Here is a 23,544-nt window from a genome sequence, read left to right on the forward strand (position 1 = left end):
CGGTAATATGCCATAAAGGTTTATTGACATTTTGGGGAGAGCAAATTTTTTTTTTTTTTTTTTGCATTTCCTCTTCTGGCCTGGCGGGGGCATTGCGGGGGCGTCGCTGTAGAATAGTAGTAGCCAGCCCATCCTCCTCTATCCAAACACAGACTCAGTTGTGTATTTATTTATTTATTTATTTATTTATTTATTTATTTATTTATTTATTTATTTATTTATTTATTTATTTATTTATTTATTTATTTAAGGTGTTTGGACAATTCTGCCCTGGCAATTCTTCGGTTCTGTCCTTCATCAAATATTCCCTGCCTCTGAACTCATTTGCGTCAGGCTGACTGCCATCTTCTGGCTCTTTTTCGCGGGTGTTGCTAAGCAGAGAGGCAGTGTACGGTATGGGTCAGGGGGGGCGGGGCTTAGAGGCAGTGTACAGTATGGGTGGGGGCGGGGCTTCCTCTGCCCTGCACAGAGCCTGCTTTAATCTCACACAGCACCCGATTAATTTTAAAGCAGCTTTCAATCCTTAAGCTCACTTTCAGCGCTCACAAGCTAGCAGGCCTTCAGACATTTAGATGTGCTTCAGTATTATTATAATCTTTTTTGCAAGTGCATTTCAGTGTTTACCTTCTTTGAGCATATGGGCATCAACATGGCATGGCAACGTGTTATGCTACCTTAGCTAAAAGTCAGTCCAAATGTGATCTTATAAGTCATAATGGAGTGCAAAAACAAGCAGAAACTGAAAAAAAAAAAAATCTATGGCCTAGAGACTGTGTAGCAATTTATCACCTTGACCAAATATTAAATAATAATATCTGGTCAATCATCAATGATTGCGCCACCTTGACATCAAAATGTTTTGGTGGTAAATATTAGATGCAGGAACTTTGCCATAGCAGGGTAGGACTGCACAATATTGGAAAAAAAACTGACGTTGCAATATATTTTGTTTCTGTGATATACATTGCGATATGTGTATGTGTATGTGTATGTGTGTGTGTATGTGTATGTGTATGTGTATGTGTATGTGTGTGTGTATGTGTATGTGTATGTGTATGTGTATGTGTATGTGTATATACATTGCGATATGTGTATGTGCCAGTTCTCCACTAACGCTCTCTGTATAAAATGGCAAACTGTCGTTGCGTTCTTGCCTTTGATTTCAAACAAACTTTTTGATATGTGTGCTACACTTTTATCAACCTCTGTAGCACAAAAACGTTAACGCACAGCCCTTACTAGTGGCTTCCACAAGAGGGTGCCAACAACGTTGTCAATATAATATTGTGACTGCAGAAACCAGTGAATTCCACGGCACTGATGGTAGTAGCGTGGTATAAAGCAGCTGGTATAGTAGGCAGCATCGTGATGTTTTTGCACAGCACAGTAGACCGTTATATATATATATATATACATATATATACCGGTATAGCGTGCGACACTACCTTCGAACCCAAACCGATGTTGTCCTCTTGTCTCTTTCCGCAGCGGTTGCCATGACGACAGACGAGGCTGAGAGCCACCAGAAGAAGCCTGAGCGGCAGGAGGAGGGCGGAGGGGAGGAGCCGCGTGCCCGCAGCTCGGCCGGCCGCGGCCTCTCTCGCCTCTTCTCCTCCTTCCTGAGGAGGCGCTCTCTACAGGGGGACGGGGGAGGGGGGGAGGAGAGGGCAGGGGGCGAGGCCAAGGCTCCCATCGCCGACCCCGAGGAGCCCGAGGAGCCCGAGCCCAGGGCTGAGGGAGACACCGCCCTGGATCACGACCAGCACTCTGTCAGCAGCAACGAGGCCCAGGTCAGACTGGAGATCCACTCTATTCTACTGTGGATGTACTCTTCATGATTCTCAACCTTTCTCATATCAACAGGGATCAACACTAACTGTTTTTTTCCAATATTTTATTTAACGTTTTCAGAACATAAAAAAAAAACGGGAAAAAGAAGGGGGAAAAAACACATACATACATTCAACATTACAATGCTACAAAGTGGTGCTACCAGTCATATAAAGTGCTTGTGTGCTTACAAAAAAAAATATATATATAATACTGTGCAAGGGATCCACTACAAGTGGTCCAAAAGAAAGTCAATGATCGTTTTTAGCCTGATCAAAATACATCAGGAACGGGTCCCAGATAACAAAAAATGTCCTCAATCCTCTGGAACCGGAGTCTCTCCATACGTATAATTGAGACCATGTCTGTCAGTCAAAACAATAACTTTTAAAAGTGCTTTGTTGCCAGGCTGGCAAGCAGGCATCAGATTTTGTCATTTTTAGTCACCTTTTCTATTTGAGAAATTAAGATACTATCGAGTTATATGTCAGCTTAATAATGAAGATGTAAGATTTCCTATCATTCGTTCATGGTCACAGGGTATACGTAGAACATTTTGCCCAAATTCAACAATGAAGGATCAGATCCAATGACAAAAATATACAATGTGTCAAATAATCAATATTCACAACATCAGATCAATAATCACGTCAGCAGACATTAGGCAGCAGAATGCAGGGAAGCAACATTGCCAGTTCATCACAGGCCTATTTTACTCAACTAATGGCAACCAAAGACCCTCATTTTATGAGATTTTGTCTCTCAGACCCAAATTTGAGACGATTTGTATTTTTATTGTTGATTTTGTCCAGAATTCCATGACTGTTGGTCATTCTTCTACATTCTCTAATTGTGTTAACTTATTATTGTTGATTATGGTCAATTGTCTGAAAAGCGTTAAATGACCACTTCATGTGGCTTAATGACCAGAAAGTAAGATGCAACATCATATACATACGCTCATAGGGTCAGATGCTAAATATGTTTGTGTCAAATGAATATATACAGATTGCAAGTGGCTGTGGTCTGCATTGTAATTCCAGTATCTTCTCCAGCCTGCCCAGGTAGAGCAGAAAGAGGTGGAGGACGCTGAGGAGCAGGAGGAGGAGGGTGGAAAGGACCTGGAGCCAGAGCAGGAGAGAGGAGAGGAGGCCCTGGAGAAGGAGCAGGCAGAGGAGGCCCTGGAGAAGGAGCAGGAGAGAGGAGTGGAGGCCCTGGAGAAGGAGGAGGACCAGGCCCAGGCGGAGGAGAAGCCTGCCCAGGAGGAGACCCGAGCTCCCAGAGCCCCCCGCAGAGCCAAGACCATGCACATCACTGTCAGCCTGCTCGACCACACCACATACGAGTGTGAGCTGGATGTAAGAGCTTCTCTATCATTTACACTAAGTTCTTTATATTCAGTCGTATTTAGTTGAGGCAGAGGTTTGTCTTATTTAATTTGAATGGGAGCGGCTGTAGTGTTCAAGATTTTCTTATGCTGCAAAGGGGCACAGACTCATTGATGTAGTATGCAGAGTCCAGTCCCAGTGTCCCAATGTTCTCAAGCCAGGTCCACTAAGGTCCAAGAGCCTCACACTACAGCTGCTTAACAGCCCCATGCTACTCCTCCCCCTGGGCTCTGTTAGCACCACCTGGTGGAGGGTGAGGGGTGACATGCTACTCCTCCCCCTGGGCTCTGTTAGCACCACCTGGTGGAGGGTGAGGAGTGACATGCTACTCCTCCCCCTGGGCTCTGTTAGCACCACCTGGTGGAGGGTGAGGGGTGACATGCTACTGCTCCCCCTGGGCTCTGTTAGCACCATCTGCTAATTAATTTACAACACATGAGGTGCCACCCAGTGAGCCTGTCCTGTATGTACTGCCTAGTCTGTTCATATCATAGATTCTATTAATTACACTGTCTTTGTGTGTGTGTGTGTGTGTGTGTGTGTGTGTGTGTGTGTGTGTGTGTGTGCGCGCGCGCGCGCGCGCGCGTGTGTGTGTATGCATGTGTGTGTGTGTGTGTGTGTGTGTGTATGTATGTGTGTGTGTGTGTGTGTGTGTGTGTGTGTGTGTGTGGTAGAAACACGCTAAAGGGCAGGACCTGTTCGTCAAGGTGTGTGACCACCTCAACCTGATGGAGAGGGACTACTATGGCCTGGCCATCTGGGAGACTCCCACCATGAAGGTGAGCCCAACTGGACCTCATTAGTTAGCATTACGGCTGGGCTCCACATGAACATGACTTATTACTCATAAGTCATTGGTGTGTTTTTTTTCTTTCTATTTTGATTTTTGACGTTTGATTTCCTGTTCAGACACTTCTTCATTTAATGATTCCAAACTAAATGATATACTATGCAAATGATTGTGTTCTATCTCATAGTCTCCAATTCCCTTCATCAGGTTTGGATGGACTTGACGAAGGAGATCCGTAGGCAGGTACAAGGTGAGCTCAACTTAAATGCACCGTGTGCTCTTATATGTCTTTAAAGTCCAGCTGAACCCAAAAAATTCATTTTAGTTCCTACCTAATACCTATATAATAAATACCTGGGTATTCAGGGCACCTATTTATTAATGTATGCAAAGAAAATCACAAACATCTAATTTCTTTAGTTTTTCACACTTTTTCACATCAAAAGTTAATTTTTCAAGATTTCATTCATAACAGTAATCTACAGTTTGCTGATGTCACATAGTACTACCAAATTTCTACCCCATTTTAACCAATCATATCACGACATGGCAGCTGTCAATCAATCTTTATTTCAGGAGACTTTTCTCCTCCAAATGAAGGAGAAAATGGTGCCTAGTGTCTGTAATCTGGCACAATTTCTAGCCCATAAACTAACTACTAACTTGGCCAATTGTATGTAACATACAAAATAAAACAAACGGTAATGTCTAAGAATGCAAAGACATGTCACTGGCTCGTTAAACTCACATTCCAGGATAACGTTATCTAAGGGGTCGCCCCTCGGATATTCCAGGCAGGCAGGCAGCACTCATGCATCGGATTGTCCGCTCCGCTTTACACAGAAGCAGCTGGCTGCCTGGTACTCTGTGGATCCCTCTCACGTAGCACCACAACACGCTGAAGCCGACTTGATTTGGGGGCGGAACATGCCAGGATTGGCCAAAAACAAATCCAGTCCCCAAAATTGTCAAATCAAATCATCCACATGCTACTATGGCCCGCCTTTCAACCGGTCATCTCAGACAAGTTCTGTTTTTCAACTCCGACCCATGCGCCACTTGGCCTCCGTTGGGTTCATCTCGTCTTGAAGATATTTGATGCCATTGTTTTCACATGTCTTTTCTGTCTCAAGGTGCCGTCTATCATTTCACCTTCAATGTGAAATTCTACCCCCCGGATCCAGCCCAGCTGTCTGAAGACATAACAAGGTACTGGTCTGTCTGATCATCTCTGTCTGTCTTTTAGCTTTGGCATAAGGTTCATCCAGGTTTCAGCTTTGGTCATTGTGCCAGATTTAAAGGGACATGAATTTTTTTTTTTTTTTTTTTTTTTTTTCTTCCGGAAATTTGCCTTTAAATATTATCATGACTGTTCTTGTATTCTATTGATACCATTAGCGAATGTTGGCAGATTGGGGGATGAGGGAGAGAGATGACATGAGACAAAGATCCCAGCTCAGATCATGAGACAAAGATCCCAGGTCAGATCATGAGACAAAGATCCCAGGTCAGATCATGAGACTAAGATCCCAGGTCAGATCATGAGACTAAGATCCCAGGTCAGATCATGAGACTAAGATCCCAGGTCAGATCATGAGACTAAGATCCCAGTTAGATCATGAGACTAAGATCCCAGTTAGATCATGAGACTAAGATCCCAGGTCAGATCATGAGACTAAGATCCCAGGTCAGATCATGAGACTAAGATCCCAGGTCAGATCATGAGACAGAATGAAAAAAGGTGTATATTAGGGTAGATAATTAAAATATGAAACAGTTTTAAAGTAACACAAATCTACTTTTACTTGAGTACTTTTAAATACAGCAGGTTATTATTATATATTTTTTTTACTTGAGTTAATTTTCACTAAAGTAACAATACTTGTACTTGAGTAGGATTTGTCAGTAATCTTTGCACCTGTGCACGGCAGGTACTTCCTGTGTCTGCAGCTGCGTCAGGACATCTTTGCGGGTCGTCTGCCCTGCTCCTTCGTCACGCTCGCCCTGCTGGGCTCGTACGCCCTGCAGTCGGAGCTGGGCGAGTACGACGCCCAGGTGCACGGCCTGGAGTATGCCAAGGAGCTGAAGCTGGCCCAGGGGCAGACCACGGAGCTGGAGAACAAGATGATGGAGCTGCACCGCACATACAGGTGAGAACATGGCCTCCGTCAACACAACTACCGTACATGGTTTACACAGTAGGGATGAAGACACACCTACACATGCACACCTTTTCTCACTGTACTTATGAGGACCATGGTATAGAGCAGTGCTTCTCAAATGGGGGCCCGGGGACCCCCAGGGGTCCATGGCACTTTGCAAGGGGGTCCGCCAAAAGTGTCCGGGAAAATAAAAATAACAACTTTTTTTTTTTGCAAAAGCTTCATAGTTCAACGAAAATATTTGATGCTTTAAATCTGAAATGGTTCATGGATTACATTCTAATCTAACAAACCTATCAATTTAAAAGTCAAGCACGTTACCGTGGAAACAATTAAGCTTAGCCCAAAATCACAAATCAGAATGAGGGGGGCCCCCCGGTATATTTTCTATCTTGTAAGGGCTCCTTGGCTGAAAAACATTTGAGAACCTCTGGTATAGAGAGAACCTCTGGTATAGAACCTCTGGTATAGAGAGAACCTCTGGTATAGAGTACCCCAGGAATGAGTCCAGAAGTAGCACTTCTCATACGTGTGTGGGAATTTTGGTTAAATGGTTTTCAGAAAAGGCTTCACGAGTCATATAAGTGGTCCTCGTTTGTGAAGATGATCTTGAAGAAACACAAACTTCACTGTTGTCTTTTACACATAAAACCAGAAAGATGTCATCCCTGCCGTACTCTATGACTGTATTATATTATATTGATAACCATTGATCACCAGCTCAGTGGCCTAGTGGTCTGAGTGTCCGCCCTGAGACTGGGAGGTCGTGAGTTTGATCCCCGGCCGAGTCATACCAAAGACTATAAAAATGGGACCCATTTGCCTCCCTGCTTGGCACTCAGCATCAAGGGGTTGGAATTGGGGGGTTAAATCACCATGTGATTCCCGAGCACGGCGCACGCTGCTGCTCACCGCTCCCCCAGGGGATGGGTCAAATGCGGAGAACAAATTTCATACATTGTGGGACTTTACCTTTACCTTTACCTTATATTCACTAGTGAGTGCAGTGCCCGTTCCCCTCCCTCCCTTTCCTCCACTCACACATCATGCTCCCCCCCTGGTTGAATTCAACACTGCACTTTGTCGGGTCCCCAGCAGCGCACAGCACAAGTTTGAAGTCGATCAAGATGAACGCTTCTCAAGATGATGATGTCAAAGCCTTAAGGTCTGATTGGTTGAATTGCATGGAATTCGACACTGCACTTTATGTCTCCAGCAGTGCACCTGGCGGATCGTAAAAATGTACATTCTGTTGAATAGCGGATGGGTTGCGGGCAGGTGAAATGATGTATCATTAATGAGGGACATTAATATTAATTACATTATTTAGTCTATGAACATATTTTAAGGTAAATTTTTCTTCAGGCACTTTATTAGCTGACCATTTTGCGATCAAGGAAAGGACCCGAGAGGACCAAGGCAGAGGCAGCGCTAAACAATAGACATCCATGCGGTAAATGGGGATGGGATGCCTCGAATTCTTGGTCCATATAAGGCAAATGATGTCACCAGAACGTCAAAAGGAGCGGGAGATTCCTTCAGAGAAGACACCCGCGCTACGACTAGGCCAACACCATCCAGTCATGATCTATAGTAGCTATCATGTAGTAGAACATGAGGATCTTATCTGCAGTGACCGCGCCGCAGCAGAAACAGGAACGCGCTGCGTGACAGAATTGACAGTAAAAGGCAACATAGCGGTGTGAAATGTCGGGTGCGTGCCGGGCACAGATCTATAAATATTACAAGATCATTTGTTTGGATGGATGGCGGGCGGATGCTTTATGACACGCTACGTCTCCTCCGTGCTCGTTGTGACGTTGTGACGTTGTCACGTTGTGACGTTGTGACGTTGTGACGTTGTATGCTCGTACAGTACATCCTGCTCGAAAACTTGAAAAGTGTTTTGGCTGTTGTGCAGGGATCCACTTTGTAGTCTCTCCCCAGACTCAAATATGATGTTGAATCGCTGCGCTCTGCATACTACATAAATGAGTCTGTGCCACTTCACAGCCACGGCTGGTATTTGAGGGCGGGTCTAGGGGTTTGAATTGAATGAGTGACAGCTCGTAGCACCAATGAGAGAGTGGTCCATGTTGCAGGAGCCAGTTAGATGGGTGGTCTCAGGGTGGGTGGGCCTCCCTGATAGCAAAGTCGTTACTAAAGCGCCCGGCATGGTTCTGCGCAGCCACGACTTGGAGCCTTGCCGCCGCCGAGCGGCAACAGCGAGACTGTGTATACTCAAACGTAACTCGTCTAAAACACGTCCAAAACGTTATCGTGTTGTTTACCAACAACTTGCAATCATGTCGGTGGGGGGACATTTTATTGTCCCTCCATTTCAAAACTCATTCCGGTGAGCCTGAAGAAGGCTTTGCTAGATGAGGGACATCTTCAAGCACTGTTAAATGAGGAAATGGCATTTCCTCATTCCTCACAACAAGGAGTTGATGCCGTGGACTCACATTTTCGAGGAGCTGCACTCCCCCTATGCCGAGCTGCGCCGATAGGACGCCCAGCTGCGGCGACCCCCTCGGCGCAGTCAGCGCCGGCGATTTCGCTCGAGCATAATTTGCGCTTGATTGGTGAATGGTGATTCCACCACTCGCCAATCACTGGCCAAGATTCCGTGCCCAGTTTGGTGAGAGGAGTGTACCAGACCCAGAGAGAGCTCTGCAGCATGCAGTAACATAGTGTACCAGACCCAGAGAGAGATCTGCAGCATGCAGTAACGTAGTGTATCAGACCCAGAGAGAGCTCTGCAGCATGCAGTAACATAGTGTACCAGACCCAGAGAGAGCTCTGCAGCATGCAGTAACGTAGTGTACCAGACCCAGAGAGAGCTCTGCAGCATGCAGTAACGTAGTGTACCAGACCCAGAGAGAGCTCTGCAGCATGCAGTAACATAGTGTACCAGACCCAGAGAGAGCTCTGCAGCATGCAGTAACATAGTGTACCAGACCCAGAGAGAGCTCTGCAGCATGCAGTAACATAGTGTATCAGACCCAGAGAGAGCTCTGCAGCATGCAGTAACATAGTGTATCAGACCCAGAGAGAGCTCTGCAGCATGCAGTAACGTAGTGTACCAGACCCAGAGAGAGCTCTGCAGCATGCACTAACGTAGTGTACCAGACCCAGAGAGAGCTCTGCAGCATGCAGTAACATAGTGTATCAGACCCAGAGAGAGCTCTGCAGCATGCAGTAACGTAGTGTATCAGACCCAGAGAGAGCTCTGCAGCATGCAGTAACGTAGTGTATCAGACCCAGAGAGAGCTCTGCAGCATGCAGTAACGTAGTGTACCAGACCCAGAGAGAGATCTGCAGCATGCAGTAACGTAGTGTACCAGACCCAGAGAGAGCTCTGCAGCATGCAGTAACGTAGTGTATCAGACCCAGAGAGAGCTCTGCAGCATGCAGTAACGTAGTGTACCAGACCCAGAGAGAGCTCTGCAGCATGCACTAACGTAGTGTACCAGACCCAGAGAGAGCTCTGCAGCATGCAGTAACATAGTGTATCAGACCCAGAGAGAGCTCTGCAGCATGCAGTAACGTAGTGTATCAGACCCAGAGAGAGCTCTGCAGCATGCAGTAACGTAGTGTATCAGACCCAGAGAGAGCTCTGCAGCATGCAGTAACGTAGTGTATCAGACCCAGAGAGAGCTCTGCAGCATGCAGTAACGTAGTGTACCAGACCCAGAGAGAGCTCTGCAGCATGCACTAACGTAGTGTACCAGACCCAGAGAGAGCTCTGCAGCATGCAGTAACATAGTGTATCAGACCCAGAGAGAGCTCTGCAGCATGCAGTAACGTAGTGTATCAGACCCAGAGAGAGCTCTGCAGCATGCACTAACGTAGTGTATCAGCGTAAGAACTCTCATGGGTCTGACGTTGAGACTACCCACTTTGTTTGTCCTGTCTCCTGTTGATTCCTGCTCTGGTGTTCGTGCAGGTCAATGAGCCCAGCCCAGGCAGACACCATGTTCCTGGAGAACGCCAAGAAGCTCGCCATGTATGGAGTAGACCTCCACCAGGCCAAGGTAAGTCTCTGTCTTAGCATGGTCACTATCCTCTGTCATACCATAGTCACTTTGCATTGAATCTTGGTCCCTTTCAGCCCTCCAAATGAACTTAGACCACGTTTATGACTTTTGAAGCATTTTCTGAAAATCACTTAAAAAAAGAAGGGGAAAAAATGCATAAACAATAATTCAGGAAATGGACAGCAAAACACAGATTTAACTACAATATGTAGTAAGTAAAATATATGAATTATCTATCATATGTCATCTTTTTCCTCCTATCCCACGCAAATGAAATATATTCGGAAAAAGCAAAGATGTTGTCAAAAAGAAACTCAAGTATGGATCCTTCTTCAAAATCGAACAGGTTTAGCTCAGGGGAGTGAACTTTTTTAAATAGTATCTCTCGTAAGTCATGATACAGTACAAAATAAAGTGAAATTCATTCTCCACTTCCTTCAACTCACAATATTCACAAATCCTATCCTCCTCCACCGTCCCTCTGTATCTGCCTGTTTCAATATGTAAAGGCAGGATGCCACATCTTAACTGGGCACATAAGGTGTGCATGTGCACATGTGTATGTGTGCATGTGTATGTGTGTGTGTGTGTGTGTGTGTGTGTGTGTGTGTGTGTGTGTGTGTGTGTTTGCAGCTGTGTGTGTGTGTGTGTGTGTGTGTGTGTGTGTATGTGTGTGTTTGCAGCTGTGTGTGTGTGTGCTTTTCTTTTCTGTCTCATCGATCATTAAGCGTGCCTGCCTGTACCCTAACCCTGCCTGCCCCCAAAATAGGAAAACACGTCACGCCTTGTCAGCTTTCATAGAGGAAATGAGGTCAAACTGTTTGCATCAAACGCAGGGATTTAAATAAAACATAGAAGCAGTCGCTTTCACAGGTGTCTGCTGCCCCTCAGTGGATGATGGTGAGCAGTGCAAGGCAGGTGTCTGCTGCCCCTCTGTGGAGGATGGTGAGCAGTGCAGGCAGGTGCATAATAAGTCAGTTGCATGCAGATGCAGTACAGTAGAATACAGTACCGCCTCCATAAGGTGGCAAATCCAGCTTGCTACCTAATTTGCATGATCGTCAATTAGCACACGTCAACGTTATACGAGTCTTTCTCTGAATACAAATTTCACATTTGGCAATATTTCTTTTTAAACTGCCATGGCAGTAAAGTGCATTGAATTCTGTACATTGTCGACATTTAAGGCCTTTAAAAAGTATGAAAATACATTTGATGTCTTATTGTGATTCAAGATTATTTAACGAGGAATTGGTCTTGCAGCGCAGCGATCACAGCAATACAAAGCATGGAGCAGACAGAAAGACAATCTTCAAATGAGAAATGAGAAAGTGCAAAGTAACAGATCTTTAAAGTGACATAATAGTGGAGAGTCCATGTAATAAAACCCCGTTCAAAACGACTCGGACCACCGGAAAAAATGGGTTCCGACCTGTAAAAAGTGAATTGAACGGTCGTCCAGGCCGGAATTACAGCTGGGAAATTGGGGTATCATTCAGAGCTCCGCTTTGTCCGAGTTGACGTCATATCCACACATCTCATCCAAAATGTTGCGTTACCGCCTCCACTTCCCAGAAGCCTCCTTGGTTTTTCCCAGTGTTTTTCCCTCCGACAGGGAAGTGCAGCGTGAACACAAAGATGCCAGGGCCGGACGCTCCGAGATGACACCTCCGGCGGTCCCAGTTGTCATGAATGCATGAATAAGTCAAGTCAAGTCAAGTCAAGTCAAGTTTATTTGTATAGCACATTTCATACACAGAGGCAATTCAAAGTGCTTCACATAAAATGGTTGACAGGAAAAGAAAAGAAAAGAAGAGAATAAAATGGACATTTAAAAGCATCACAACAAAACTTAAAAAACAGAGTATAAAAAGTGCATTAAGCAACAGGCACAGCAGTTGCAGAAAGAGCTAAAAACTTATAGAGGACTCATTGGGTTTGCATAGTAGCTGTCAGCAGTTAAAAGCGGCGGTAAACATAAAAGTCTTTAGTCTATTTTTAAAAGTAAGTAAAAGTAAGTCCATGTATAGTATTCAGGATATGATGATATGGTGCTGTCAGTGTGTTGACACATTATTATGCTCACATCACTCCAAAGTGCAGGAATACCCTGTAACTTAACTCTTTCCTGCCATTGACGTGTTTTTACGTCATTTATGAGACAACGCTTCCTCGCCATTGACGTGGTATCTGATCAGTCCGTGTTTTCAGCGTCATGTGATAGATGGCTGTCCTGCTCACCTTGTTAGAGTAGCACAGTCATGTGATAGATGGCTGTCCTGCTCACCTTGTTAGAGTAGCACAGTCATGTGATAGATGGCTGTCCTGCTCACCTTGTTAGAGTATCACAGTCATGTGATAGATGGCTGTCCTGCTCACCTTGTTAGAGTAGCACAGTCATGTGATAGATGGCTGTCTTGCTCACCTTGTTAGAGTATCACAGTCATGTGATAGATGGCTGTCCTGCTCACCTTGTTAGAGTATCACAGTCATGTGATAGATGGCTGTCTTGCTCACCTTGTTAGAGTAGCACAGACATGTGATAGATGGCTGTCTTGCTCACCTTGTTAGAGTAGCACAGTCATGTGATAGATGGCTGTCTTGCTCACCTTGTTAGAGTAGCACAGTCATGTGATAGATGGCTGTCTTGCTCACCTTGTTAGAGTAGCACAGTCATGTGATAGATGGCTGTCCTGCTCACCTTGTTAGAGTAGCACAGTCATGTGATAGATGGCTGTCTTGCTCACCTTGTTAGAGTAGCACAGTCATGTGATAGATGGCTGTCCTGCTCACCTTGTTAGAGTAGCACAGTCATGTGATAGATGGCTGTCCTGCTCACCTTGTTAGAGTAGCACAGACATGTGATAGATGGCTGTCCTGCTCACCTTGTTAGAGTAGCACAGACATGTGATAGATGGCTGTCCTGCTCACCTTGTTAGAGTAGCACAGTCATGTGATAGATGGCTGTCTTGCTCACCTTGTTAGAGTAGCACAGTCATGTGATAGATGGCTGTCTTGCTCACCTTGTTAGAGTAGCACAGTCATGTGATAGATGGCTGTCCTGCTCACCTTGTTAGAGTAGCACAGTCATGTGATAGATGGCTGTCTTGCTCACCTTGTTAGAGTAGCACAGTCATGTGATAGATGGCTGTCCTGCTCACCTTGTTAGAGTAGCACAGTCATGTGATAGATGGCTGTCCTGCTCACCTTGTTAGAGTAGCACAGTCATGTGATAGATGGCTGTCTTGCTCACCTTGTTAGAGTAGCACAGTCATGTGATAGATGGCTGTCTTGCTCACCTTGTTAGAGTAGCACAGACATGTGATAGATGGCTGTCCTGCTCACCTTGTTAGAGTAGCACAGTCATGTGATAGATGGCTGTCTTGCTCACCTTGTTAGAGTAGCACAGACATGTGATAGATGGCTGTCCTGCTCACCTTGTTAGAGTAGCACAGTCATGTGATAGATGGCTGTCCTGCTCACCTTGTTAGAGTAGCACAGTCATGTGATAGATGGCTGTCTTGCTCACCTTGTTAGAGTAGCACAGTCATGTGATAGATGGCTGTCCTGCTCACCTTGTTAGAGTAGCACAGACATGTGATAGATGGCTGTCCTGCTCACCTTGTTAGAGTAGCACAGTCATGTGATAGATGGCTGTCCTGCTCACCTTGTTAGAGTAGCACAGTCATGTGATAGATGGCTGTCTTGCTCACCTTGTTAGAGTAGCACAGACATGTGATAGATGGCTGTCCTGCTCACCTTGTTAGAGTAGCACAGTCATGTGATAGATGGCTGTGCTGCTCACCTTGTTAGAGTAGCACAGACATGTGATAGATGGCTGTCCTGCTCACCTTGTTAGAGTAGCACCGTCATGTGATAGATGGCTGTCCTGCTCACCTTGTTAGAGTAGCACAGTCATGTGATAGATGGCTGTCCTGCTCACCTTGTTAGAGTAGCACAGTCATGTGATAGATGGCTGTCCTGCTCACCTTGTTAGAGTAGCACAGTCATGTGATAGATGGCTGTCTTGCTCACCTTGTTAGAGTAGCACAGACATGTGATAGATGGCTGTCCTGCTCACCTTGTTAGAGTAGCACAGTCATGTGATAGATGGCTGTCCTGCTCACCTTGTTAGAGTAGCACAGTCATGTGATAGATGGCTGTCTTGCTCACCTTGTTAGAGTAGCACAGTCATGTGATAGATGGCTGTCCTGCTCACCTTGTTAGAGTAGCACAGTCATGTGATAGATGGCTGTCTTGCTCACCTTGTTAGAGTAGCACAGTCATGTGATAGATGGCTGTCTTGCTCACCTTGTTAGAGTAGCACAGTCATGTGATAGATGGCTGTCCTGCTCACCTTGTTAGAGTAGCACAGTCATGTGATAGATGGCTGTCCTGCTCACCTTGTTAGAGTAGCACAGTCATGTGATAGATGGCTGTCTTGCTCACCTTGTTAGAGTAGCACAGTCATGTGATAGATGGCTGTCTTGCTCACCTTGTTAGAGTAGCACCGTCATGTGATAGATGGCTGTCCTGCTCACCTTGTTAGAGTAGCACAGTCATGTGATAGATGGCTGTCTTGCTCACCTTGTTAGAGTAGCACAGACATGTGATAGATGGCTGTCTTGCTCACCTTGTTAGAGTAGCACAGTCATGTGATAGATGGCTGTCTTGCTCACCTTGTTAGAGTAGCACAGTCATGTGATAGATGGCTGTCTTGCTCACCTTGTTAGAGTAGCACAGTCATGTGATAGATGGCTGTCTTGCTCACCTTGTTAGAGTAGCACAGTCATGTGATAGATGGCTGTCTTGCTCACCTTGTTAGAGTAGCACAGTCATGTGATAGATGGCTGTCCTGCTCACCTTGTTAGAGTAGCACAGTCATGTGATAGATGGCTGTCCTGCTCACCTTGTTAGAGTAGCACAGTCATGTGATAGATGGCTGTCTTGCTCACCTTGTTAGAGTAGCACAGTCATGTGATAGATGGCTGTCTTGCTCACCTTGTTAGAGTAGCACAGTCATGTGATAGATGGCTGTCTTGCTCACCTTGTTAGAGTAGCACAGTCATGTGATAGATGGCTGTCTTGCTCACCTTGTTAGAGTAGCACAGTCATGTGATAGATGGCTGTCCTGCTCACCTTGTTAGAGTAGCACCGTCATGTGATAGATGGCTGTCCTGCTCACCTTGTTAGAGTAGCACAGTCATGTGATAGATGGCTGTCCTGCTCACCTTGTTAGAGTAGCACAGTCATGTGATAGATGGCTGTCCTGCTCACCTTGTTAGAGTAGCACAGTCATGTGATAGATGGCTGTCCTGCTCACCTTGTTAGAGTAGCACAGTCATGTGATAGATGGCTGTCCTGCTCACCTTGTTAGAGTAGCACAGTCATGTGATAGATGGCTGTCCTGCTCACCTTGTTAGAGTAGCACAGTCATGTGATAGATGGCTGTCTTGCTCACCTTGTTAGAGTAGCACAGTCATGTGATAGATGGCTGTCTTGCTCACCTTGTTAGAGTAGCACAGACATGTGATAGATGGCTGTCCTGCTCACCTTGTTAGAGTAGCACAGTCATGTGATAGATGGCTGTCCTGCTCACCTTGTTAGAGTAGCACAGTCATGTGATAGATGGCTGTCTTGCTCACCTTGTTAGAGTAGCACAGTCATGTGATAGATGGCTGTCCTGCTCACCTTGTTAGAGTAGCACAGTCATGTGATATATGGCTGTCCTGCTCACCTTGTTAGAGTAGCACAGTCATGTGATAGATGGCTGTCCTGCTCACCTTGTTAGAGTAGCACAGTCATGTGATATATGGCTGTCCTGCTCACCTTGTTAGAGTAGCACAGTCATGTGATAGATGGCTGTCCTGCTCACCTTGTTAGAGTAGCACAGACATGTGATAGATGGCTGTCCTGCTCACCTTGTTAGAGTAGCACAGTCATGTGATAGATGGCTGTCCTGCTCACCTTGTTAGAGTAGCACAGTCATGTGATATATGGCTGTCTTGCTCACCTTGTTAGAGTAGCACAGACATGTGATAGATGGCTGTCCTGCTCACCTTGTTAGAGTAGCACAGTCATGTGATAGATGGCTGTCCTGCTCACCTTGTTAGAGTAGCACAGTCATGTGATAGATGGCTGTCCTGCTCACCTTGTTAGAGTAGCACAGTCATGTGATAGATGGCTGTCCTGCTCACCTTGTTAGAGTAGCACAGTCATGTGATAGATGGCTGTCCTGCTCACCTTGTTAGAGTAGCACAGACATGTGATAGATGGCTGTCCTGCTCACCTTGTTAGAGTAGCACAGTCATGTGATAGATGGCTGTGCTGCTCACCTTGTTAGAGTAGCACAGACATGTGATAGATGGCTGTCCTGCTCACCTTGTTAGAGTAGCACCGTCATGTGATAGATGGCTGTCCTGCTCACCTTGTTAGAGTAGCACAGTCATGTGATAGATGGCTGTCCTGCTCACCTTGTTAGAGTAGCACAGTCATGTGATAGATGGCTGTCCTGCTCACCTTGTTAGAGTAGCACAGTCATGTGATAGATGGCTGTCTTGCTCACCTTGTTAGAGTAGCACAGACATGTGATAGATGGCTGTCCTGCTCACCTTGTTAGAGTAGCACAGTCATGTGATAGATGGCTGTCCTGCTCACCTTGTTAGAGTAGCACAGTCATGTGATAGATGGCTGTCTTGCTCACCTTGTTAGAGTAGCACAGTCATGTGATAGATGGCTGTCCTGCTCACCTTGTTAGAGTAGCACAGTCATGTGATAGATGGCTGTCTTGCTCACCTTGTTAGAGTAGCACAGTCATGTGATAGATGGCTGTCTTGCTCACCTTGTTAGAGTAGCACAGTCATGTGATAGATGGCTGTCCTGCTCACCTTGTTAGAGTAGCACAGTCATGTGATAGATGGCTGTCCTGCTCACCTTGTTAGAGTAGCACAGTCATGTGATAGATGGCTGTCTTGCTCACCTTGTTAGAGTAGCACAGTCATGTGATAGATGGCTGTCTTGCTCACCTTGTTAGAGTAGCACCGTCATGTGATAGATGGCTGTCCTGCTCACCTTGTTAGAGTAGCACAGTCATGTGATAGATGGCTGTCTTGCTCACCTTGTTAGAGTAGCACAGACATGTGATAGATGGCTGTCTTGCTCACCTTGTTAGAGTAGCACAGTCATGTGATAGATGGCTGTCTTGCTCACCTTGTTAGAGTAGCACAGTCATGTGATAGATGGCTGTCTTGCTCACCTTGTTAGAGTAGCACAGTCATGTGATAGATGGCTGTCCTGCTCACCTTGTTAGAGTAGCACAGTCATGTGATAGATGGCTGTCCTGCTCACCTTGTTAGAGTAGCACAGTCATGTGATAGATGGCTGTCTTGCTCACCTTGTTAGAGTAGCACAGTCATGTGATAGATGGCTGTCTTGCTCACCTTGTTAGAGTAGCACAGTCATGTGATAGATGGCTGTCTTGCTCACCTTGTTAGAGTAGCACAGTCATGTGATAGATGGCTGTCTTGCTCACCTTGTTAGAGTAGCACAGTCATGTGATAGATGGCTGTCTTGCTCACCTTGTTAGAGTATCACAGTCATGTGATAGATGGCTGTCCTGCTCACCTTGTTAGAGTAGCACAGTCATGTGATAGATGGCTGTCTTGCTCACCTTGTTAGAGTAGCACAGTCATGTGATAGATGGCTGTCCTGCTCACCTTGTTAGAGTAGCACAGTCATGTGATAGATGGCTGTCTTGCTCACCTTGTTAGAGTAGCACAGTCATGTGATAGATGGCTGTCCTGCTCACCTTGTTAGAGTAGCACAGACGTGACCCTGATTGTCCAACAAAACCAGGAAGCAGAGAGAAGCAACAATCTCCCGTCAGAAAAGCTGCATCAAACAGCTCCAGGCTTTGCTGCGAGCGACGGACTCCATGACAGCCTGTCACTCAAAGCTGAAAAAAAGAAAAGAAAAAAGAAACTTGGAGCAGATCTACACTCACATCCACTTCCTGAGGTTCATCACATCTCTTTTTCTCTGTTCTCTGCTGTTTCTGTTAATTACATAGAATTGTGCTGACCGTAGGTTAGTATTTAGGTACAGGGTCTATAGCTTGAGGGCTAGCTGACCATGTGTTCCTTTAAAGCAGGACTAAACCCCAAAACACGTTTTTTCAGCTTTTAACCATATGACTTTGGGGGTGGTGTGTGAAGAATTCGGGTCAAAACTTCCACATTTGAGGCCAAACTGTTACCATTGTACCATTTGTATCATTTTCAGCTGCATAAGTTCCCTCTATGGGTTGAACACTGCTTTTTTTTGCCCTCAAATGAATGGGAGATTTGGTACATCGTGACGTCACGATGAACCAAAGACTATGGGATTTCAAGATAGTTACTCCCCTACTCCCCCTGTACCCTTTCCCGGCTCCTCACAACTCCAAGCCTATTCCCATGATGTCACAAGCATTTTCCTACCAATATGGCGCTACAATACACAGCTCATTGGCTGTCCACCGACGAGGCTTCCACCACTCTTCTCTCCTCTCTCTCCTCCGCTCTTGATTCTCTTTGCCCACTCACCACTAAGCCTGCCCGATCTTCTCCCCCTTCTCCTTGGCTGACTGAATCTCTGCGAACTTATCGAACTGAGCTTCGGGCAGCTGAGAGAAAATGGAGAAAATCACATCTCCCTGAAGATCTCTCTTCCTACCACCTTATCCACTCAAACTTCACTGATGCTGTCTCTAAAGCAAAAACCTCCTTCTTCATCTCTGAAATCCAGTCCTCTGCATCCAATCCCAGTAAACTGTTCTCCACCTTCTCCACGCTCCTCAACCCTCCCTCCCCTCCCCCTCCCTCCTCCCTCTCTGCTGATGATTTTGTAACCTTCTTTACTAAAAAGGTGGATGACATCAGCTCCTCCTTCCATCCTCCAGCCACCCTCACTAACACTCCCGACTCCAATCCTGCTCCTCGGCCCCCTGTCCCTGGATTTCCTTCCTTCTCTCCCCTCTCTCCTGATGAAGTGCTTAAACTCATCAGCTCGAACCGAGCCACTTACTGCCCCCTCGATCCCATCCCTTCCTCTCTCCTCCAAACCATCTCACCTAACATATCTCCCTTCCTCACTACCTTCATAAACTCCTCCCTGTCCTCTGGTCTTGTTCCGCCTGCTCTAAAGACTGCAAGAGTCAAGCCTCTGCTTAACACTTTCAGTGCCACGGCCCTTGGGCAAAAGGTTGCTTGCTGTGCCACATAGGCCGCAATGCATTTTAAAACAGTCATATAATTTCTTTAATAATTACTATGTAAACACTGAACACGCACAAATAACGATGAGACTCTCTTCTATCACCTGCAAAAAAAAGTTTATTGATCCCATTTTCCGTTCTTTAGTTATGAGCCGGAGAAGATAGCTTGATTGAACGAAAAACAGAGCTTTTTTTCTACGAGCTGAGATAATGAGCCTTTTGTGAAATTAAACATTTCAAGCACATCACTGACTCTGAAGCTAATTTTCTGATGTAGTCACACCTCAAAAATAATTTCCTTCAATAAAACAGTGAAGGCAAGGGAATTTTGTTTGGAAGAATAATATTTTTAGCTGAAACCAGCAGCGCTGGCGCCTGCATGCGCTGCTGGTTGCAGCTTCTTGCTGATCTTTTGCTGCTGGTGGGCATCGGATATTCTGGCTTGCGTTTGCCAACCCTGTCCTGCTGTCTGGGTCTGTGTTGTGTACTTGGCTCTGCGTGCCCACCTCCCCCCCTCCTCCTCCCCCCCCCCCCCCCCGTTGTGGGAGGAGTGTCTCTCTGCTCTGTTGTTTTCTCTGCCTGTGCTCAGCACTGAAAAAGTCCGCTAGATCCTGCTTTTTTACAGCCGCGTGTACCAGCTCCCATGCTTCGAGTTGAGAATAATAACAAATCCACGGCTGATCATGTGTTGCAGCGGACACGGAGGCTGTTGCAGCGGACACCGAGGTGCTCAATTGTGATAGCAGATTGGCTGCTGCAGGGGCACAGCTAAACGTTGCTTCAATGAAGCCGCTGCATACGGACGGATGCGATGCGATTTCCTTCCCCCCAATGACTTCTTCTGTGTGTTTCACTCCACGTTCTCTCATCTGGAGAGCGCTGTCGCCACCTAAGGGTTCTGTAAAATAGGTTAGACACATTCAATACCTCTGAATATTGTAAGAGGCGATGTAAGAGGCATAGATCGACACCCCCCCGTCAAACAAAAAAAATTCGAGTTATTGACGCCATTTGGCGTCGCTGGCACTCTACGGTAAATTTCTAATGACGCCATATGGCGTCGCTGGCACTGAATGTGTTAAGAAACCCTCCCTTGACCCTACTGCTATTCACAACTACAGACCTGTCTCTCTTCTCTCATTCCTTTCCAAAACCCTCGAACGAGCAGCGTCCGAACAACTTTCTCTCTATCTCTCCCAAAATGACCTCCTGGACCCTCTGCAGTCCGGTTTCAAGGCCTCTCACTCCACTGAGACAGCTCTTCTTGCTGTCACAGAGGCCCTTCACACTGCTAAGGCCTCATCCCTCTCCTCTGTTCTTGTCCTCCTTGACCTGTCTGCTGCCTTCGATACAGTCAACCACCAAATCCTTCTTTCCACTCTGTCTGACCTCTGCATTTCAGGTTCTGCACTCTCCTGGTTTGCTTCCTACCTCTCGAACCGCTCATACCAGGTCTCATGGAGAGGGTCCCTCTCCAGATCCTGTCCTCTTACCACCGGTGTCCCCCAGGGCTCAGTCCTGGGCCCCTTACTTTTCCTTCTCTATATCAGATCTCTTGCCTATGTGATCTCTTCTCATGGCTTTTCTTATCACTGCTATGCTGATGACACCCAGCTTTTCCTTTCCTACCCCCCCTCCGACACTCAAATCAAAGCTCGCATCTCTGCATGCCTCAAAGACATTGGCGACTGGATGTCTGCCCACCACCTCAAGCTCAACCTTGGTAAGACAGAGCTACTCTTCCTCCCAGGAAAAGACTGCCCTCTCGCAGATCTCTCCATCTCCATTGACAACACCACTGTACTTCCCTCCCAAACAGCTAAGAACCTTGGGGTGGTCCTTGACAACCAGCTGTCTTGCTCTGCCAACATAGCTGCTACAGCACGCTCCTGTAGGTTCTCTCTCTACAACATCTGCAAAATCCGTCCCTTTCTCACAAGAGAAGCGACTCAACTCCTGGTCCAGTCTCTTGTCTCCTCCCGCCTGGACTACTGCAACGTGCTCCTGGCCGGCCTACCTGCCACCGACATCCGACCGCTTCAGCTCATTCAGAACGCTGCAGCCCGTCTGGTATTCAACCAACCCAAATTCTCTCACGTCACTCCCCTCTTCCAGGAGCTCTACTGGCTTCCCATCTCGGCCCGCATCAAATTCAAGACACTGGTACTGGCCTACAGGGCAGTACACCAGTCAGCTCCCCTGTACCTGCAATCCATGGTCAGGTTCCAAACCTCTCAGCGCTCCCTTCGCTCCTCCACCAGTGCAGGTCGCCTCGCCCCTCCTTCTCTACGGGGACTCAAAAGTCGCTCATCCCGATCTCGACTCTTCTCGTCCCTGGCACCTCAATGGTGGAACGAGCTTCCACCTGCTGGTCAGGACTGCTGAATCACTGCCGATCTTTCGGAAAAGACTAAAGACTCACCTTTTCAGGCTCCATCTGGGCCCTTCTTGATCTAACTTCGTTCTCTCTCTTTCCTTATTAAAAAAAAACAAAAAACAAAAACTAACCAACCTTGTACCACTAACCTAAACTTGTACCACTGTTCCTTCAGAAGTTGTAGTTGTCATAGACTGTGCTCCATAGTTGATCGCTCTATTGCTGACAGAAAATGTGTTATTGTAAGTCGCTTTGGATAAAAGCGTCTGCCAAATGACGTAATGTAATGTAATGTAATGTAATGTTTATGTCACGAGGCTCTGCGTCACTAGGCTCTTTTAACGATACTTATACACGCTACATACACACACATGGGGAGTCAATGGAGTCAATTTCTAGTTCACCACTGAATGGCCAAATTGATATCACTTTAAACCATTTTGAGCAACGCTGTTTCCATACAGGCCACCAGCGTTGGCTAGTTTAAGATTTTGGAGCTCTCAAATAACTTATTTTCGAGGCGGTGAGCAAACTGTCATGGCGTCGATTTCCGGGGAAAAAATCCTGAGCTGAGCACAGCCAAAGAGTATAGTGAGACAAGAGGAGAAGGTCATTTCTTGGTTTTTCCCATAGGTTTTTTCAAATCAAGCATCATGCCGTTCTGCCAGAAATCTGGGGGGTTTAGTCCTGCTTTAAGGTTGAAAATCAGTGAAGTGCTCCTTTAATGAGGACAAACTAATTATCTCTCTCTCTGCCTCTCTCTTTCTCCCTCTCTCTCTCTTTCTCTCTCTCTCCCTCTCTCTCTCTCTCTCTCTCTCTCTCTGCCTCTCTCTCTCTCTCTCTCTCTCTCTCTCTCTCTCTTCTCTCTCTCTCTCTTCTCTCTCTCTCTCTCTTTCTCTCTTCTCTCTCTCTCTCCCTCTCTCTCTCTCTCTCTCTCTCTCTCTCTCTCTCTCTCTCTCTCTCTCTCTCTGCCTCTCCCTCTCTCTCTCTCTCAGGATCTGGATGGGGTGGACATCATGCTGGGGGTTTGCTCCAGTGGCCTGATGGTTTACAAAGACAAGCTGAGGATCAACCGTTTCCCCTGGCCCAAAGTCCTGAAGGTCTCCTACAAACGCAGCAGCTTCTTCATCAAAATAAGGCCATCAGAGGTACGCTGTGCTTCTGATGAACAAATATTGATTCATATCTAAAATCGGTGGTTTGTGATCTTTAGTAGTGCACTCTTTCAGCAAGATCATTGAAACCTTGTTGACTGACCAGAAAGAGAATTTACTTCTTGGAGGATTAATAAGGTACTAGTAGCAATGTACACGGTTTTGCCCGGGTTGAATAACCACAAAGAAATAAAACTGTGCCTTTTGCTTTGCTGGAAATGATGGTGGCTTCAGGGACTTACCATGTCCTTCTCCAAATCATAACTCACTGCCATGCAAATCTTCAGGCCAATCCGAGCCGTGGGTGTGGGCGTGGTGTGGGCGTGGTGTGGGTGTGGACGTGGGCCAGAGTCCTGCGCGGGTCTGATTTTCAAGACCCGGTTCCGCCCGGCCCCGCGACGTGCAGTACCGACCCCGCTCCGCGAACCCGCACATATGATCAATCAGTACCGCAACCCACCCCGCCCCGCAGACATGAGATCCGCCCCCCGACCCGGAACCGCATATATATAATAACCGTTAATCTGCAGTGCAAACATTTTGTAGTGAA

General features: G+C 46.4%; 1 protein-coding gene across 1 annotated transcript in view; it reads left to right on the top strand.

Moving 5' to 3' along the window:
• Positions 1-1,496: 1,496 nt before the first annotated feature.
• epb41a (erythrocyte membrane protein band 4.1a) overlaps positions 1,497-23,544 on the top strand; it is a gene marked incomplete at both ends in the record, with an annotated part of 70,063 nt that continues 48,015 nt past the window's right edge. Inside the window, 8 exon segments of the mRNA XM_083645689.1 lie at positions 1,497-1,790; positions 2,886-3,188; positions 3,893-3,997; positions 4,216-4,258; positions 5,142-5,217; positions 5,940-6,158; positions 10,120-10,207; positions 22,836-22,988. Coding sequence (XP_083501815.1) covers positions 1,497-1,790; positions 2,886-3,188; positions 3,893-3,997; positions 4,216-4,258; positions 5,142-5,217; positions 5,940-6,158; positions 10,120-10,207; positions 22,836-22,988 — 1,281 coding nt within the window.

The sequence above is a fragment of the Poromitra crassiceps genome (genome assembly GCF_964638095.1).
Source record: "Poromitra crassiceps genome assembly, chromosome: 11".
Classification (NCBI taxonomy): domain Eukaryota; kingdom Metazoa; phylum Chordata; class Actinopteri; order Beryciformes; family Melamphaidae; genus Poromitra; species Poromitra crassiceps.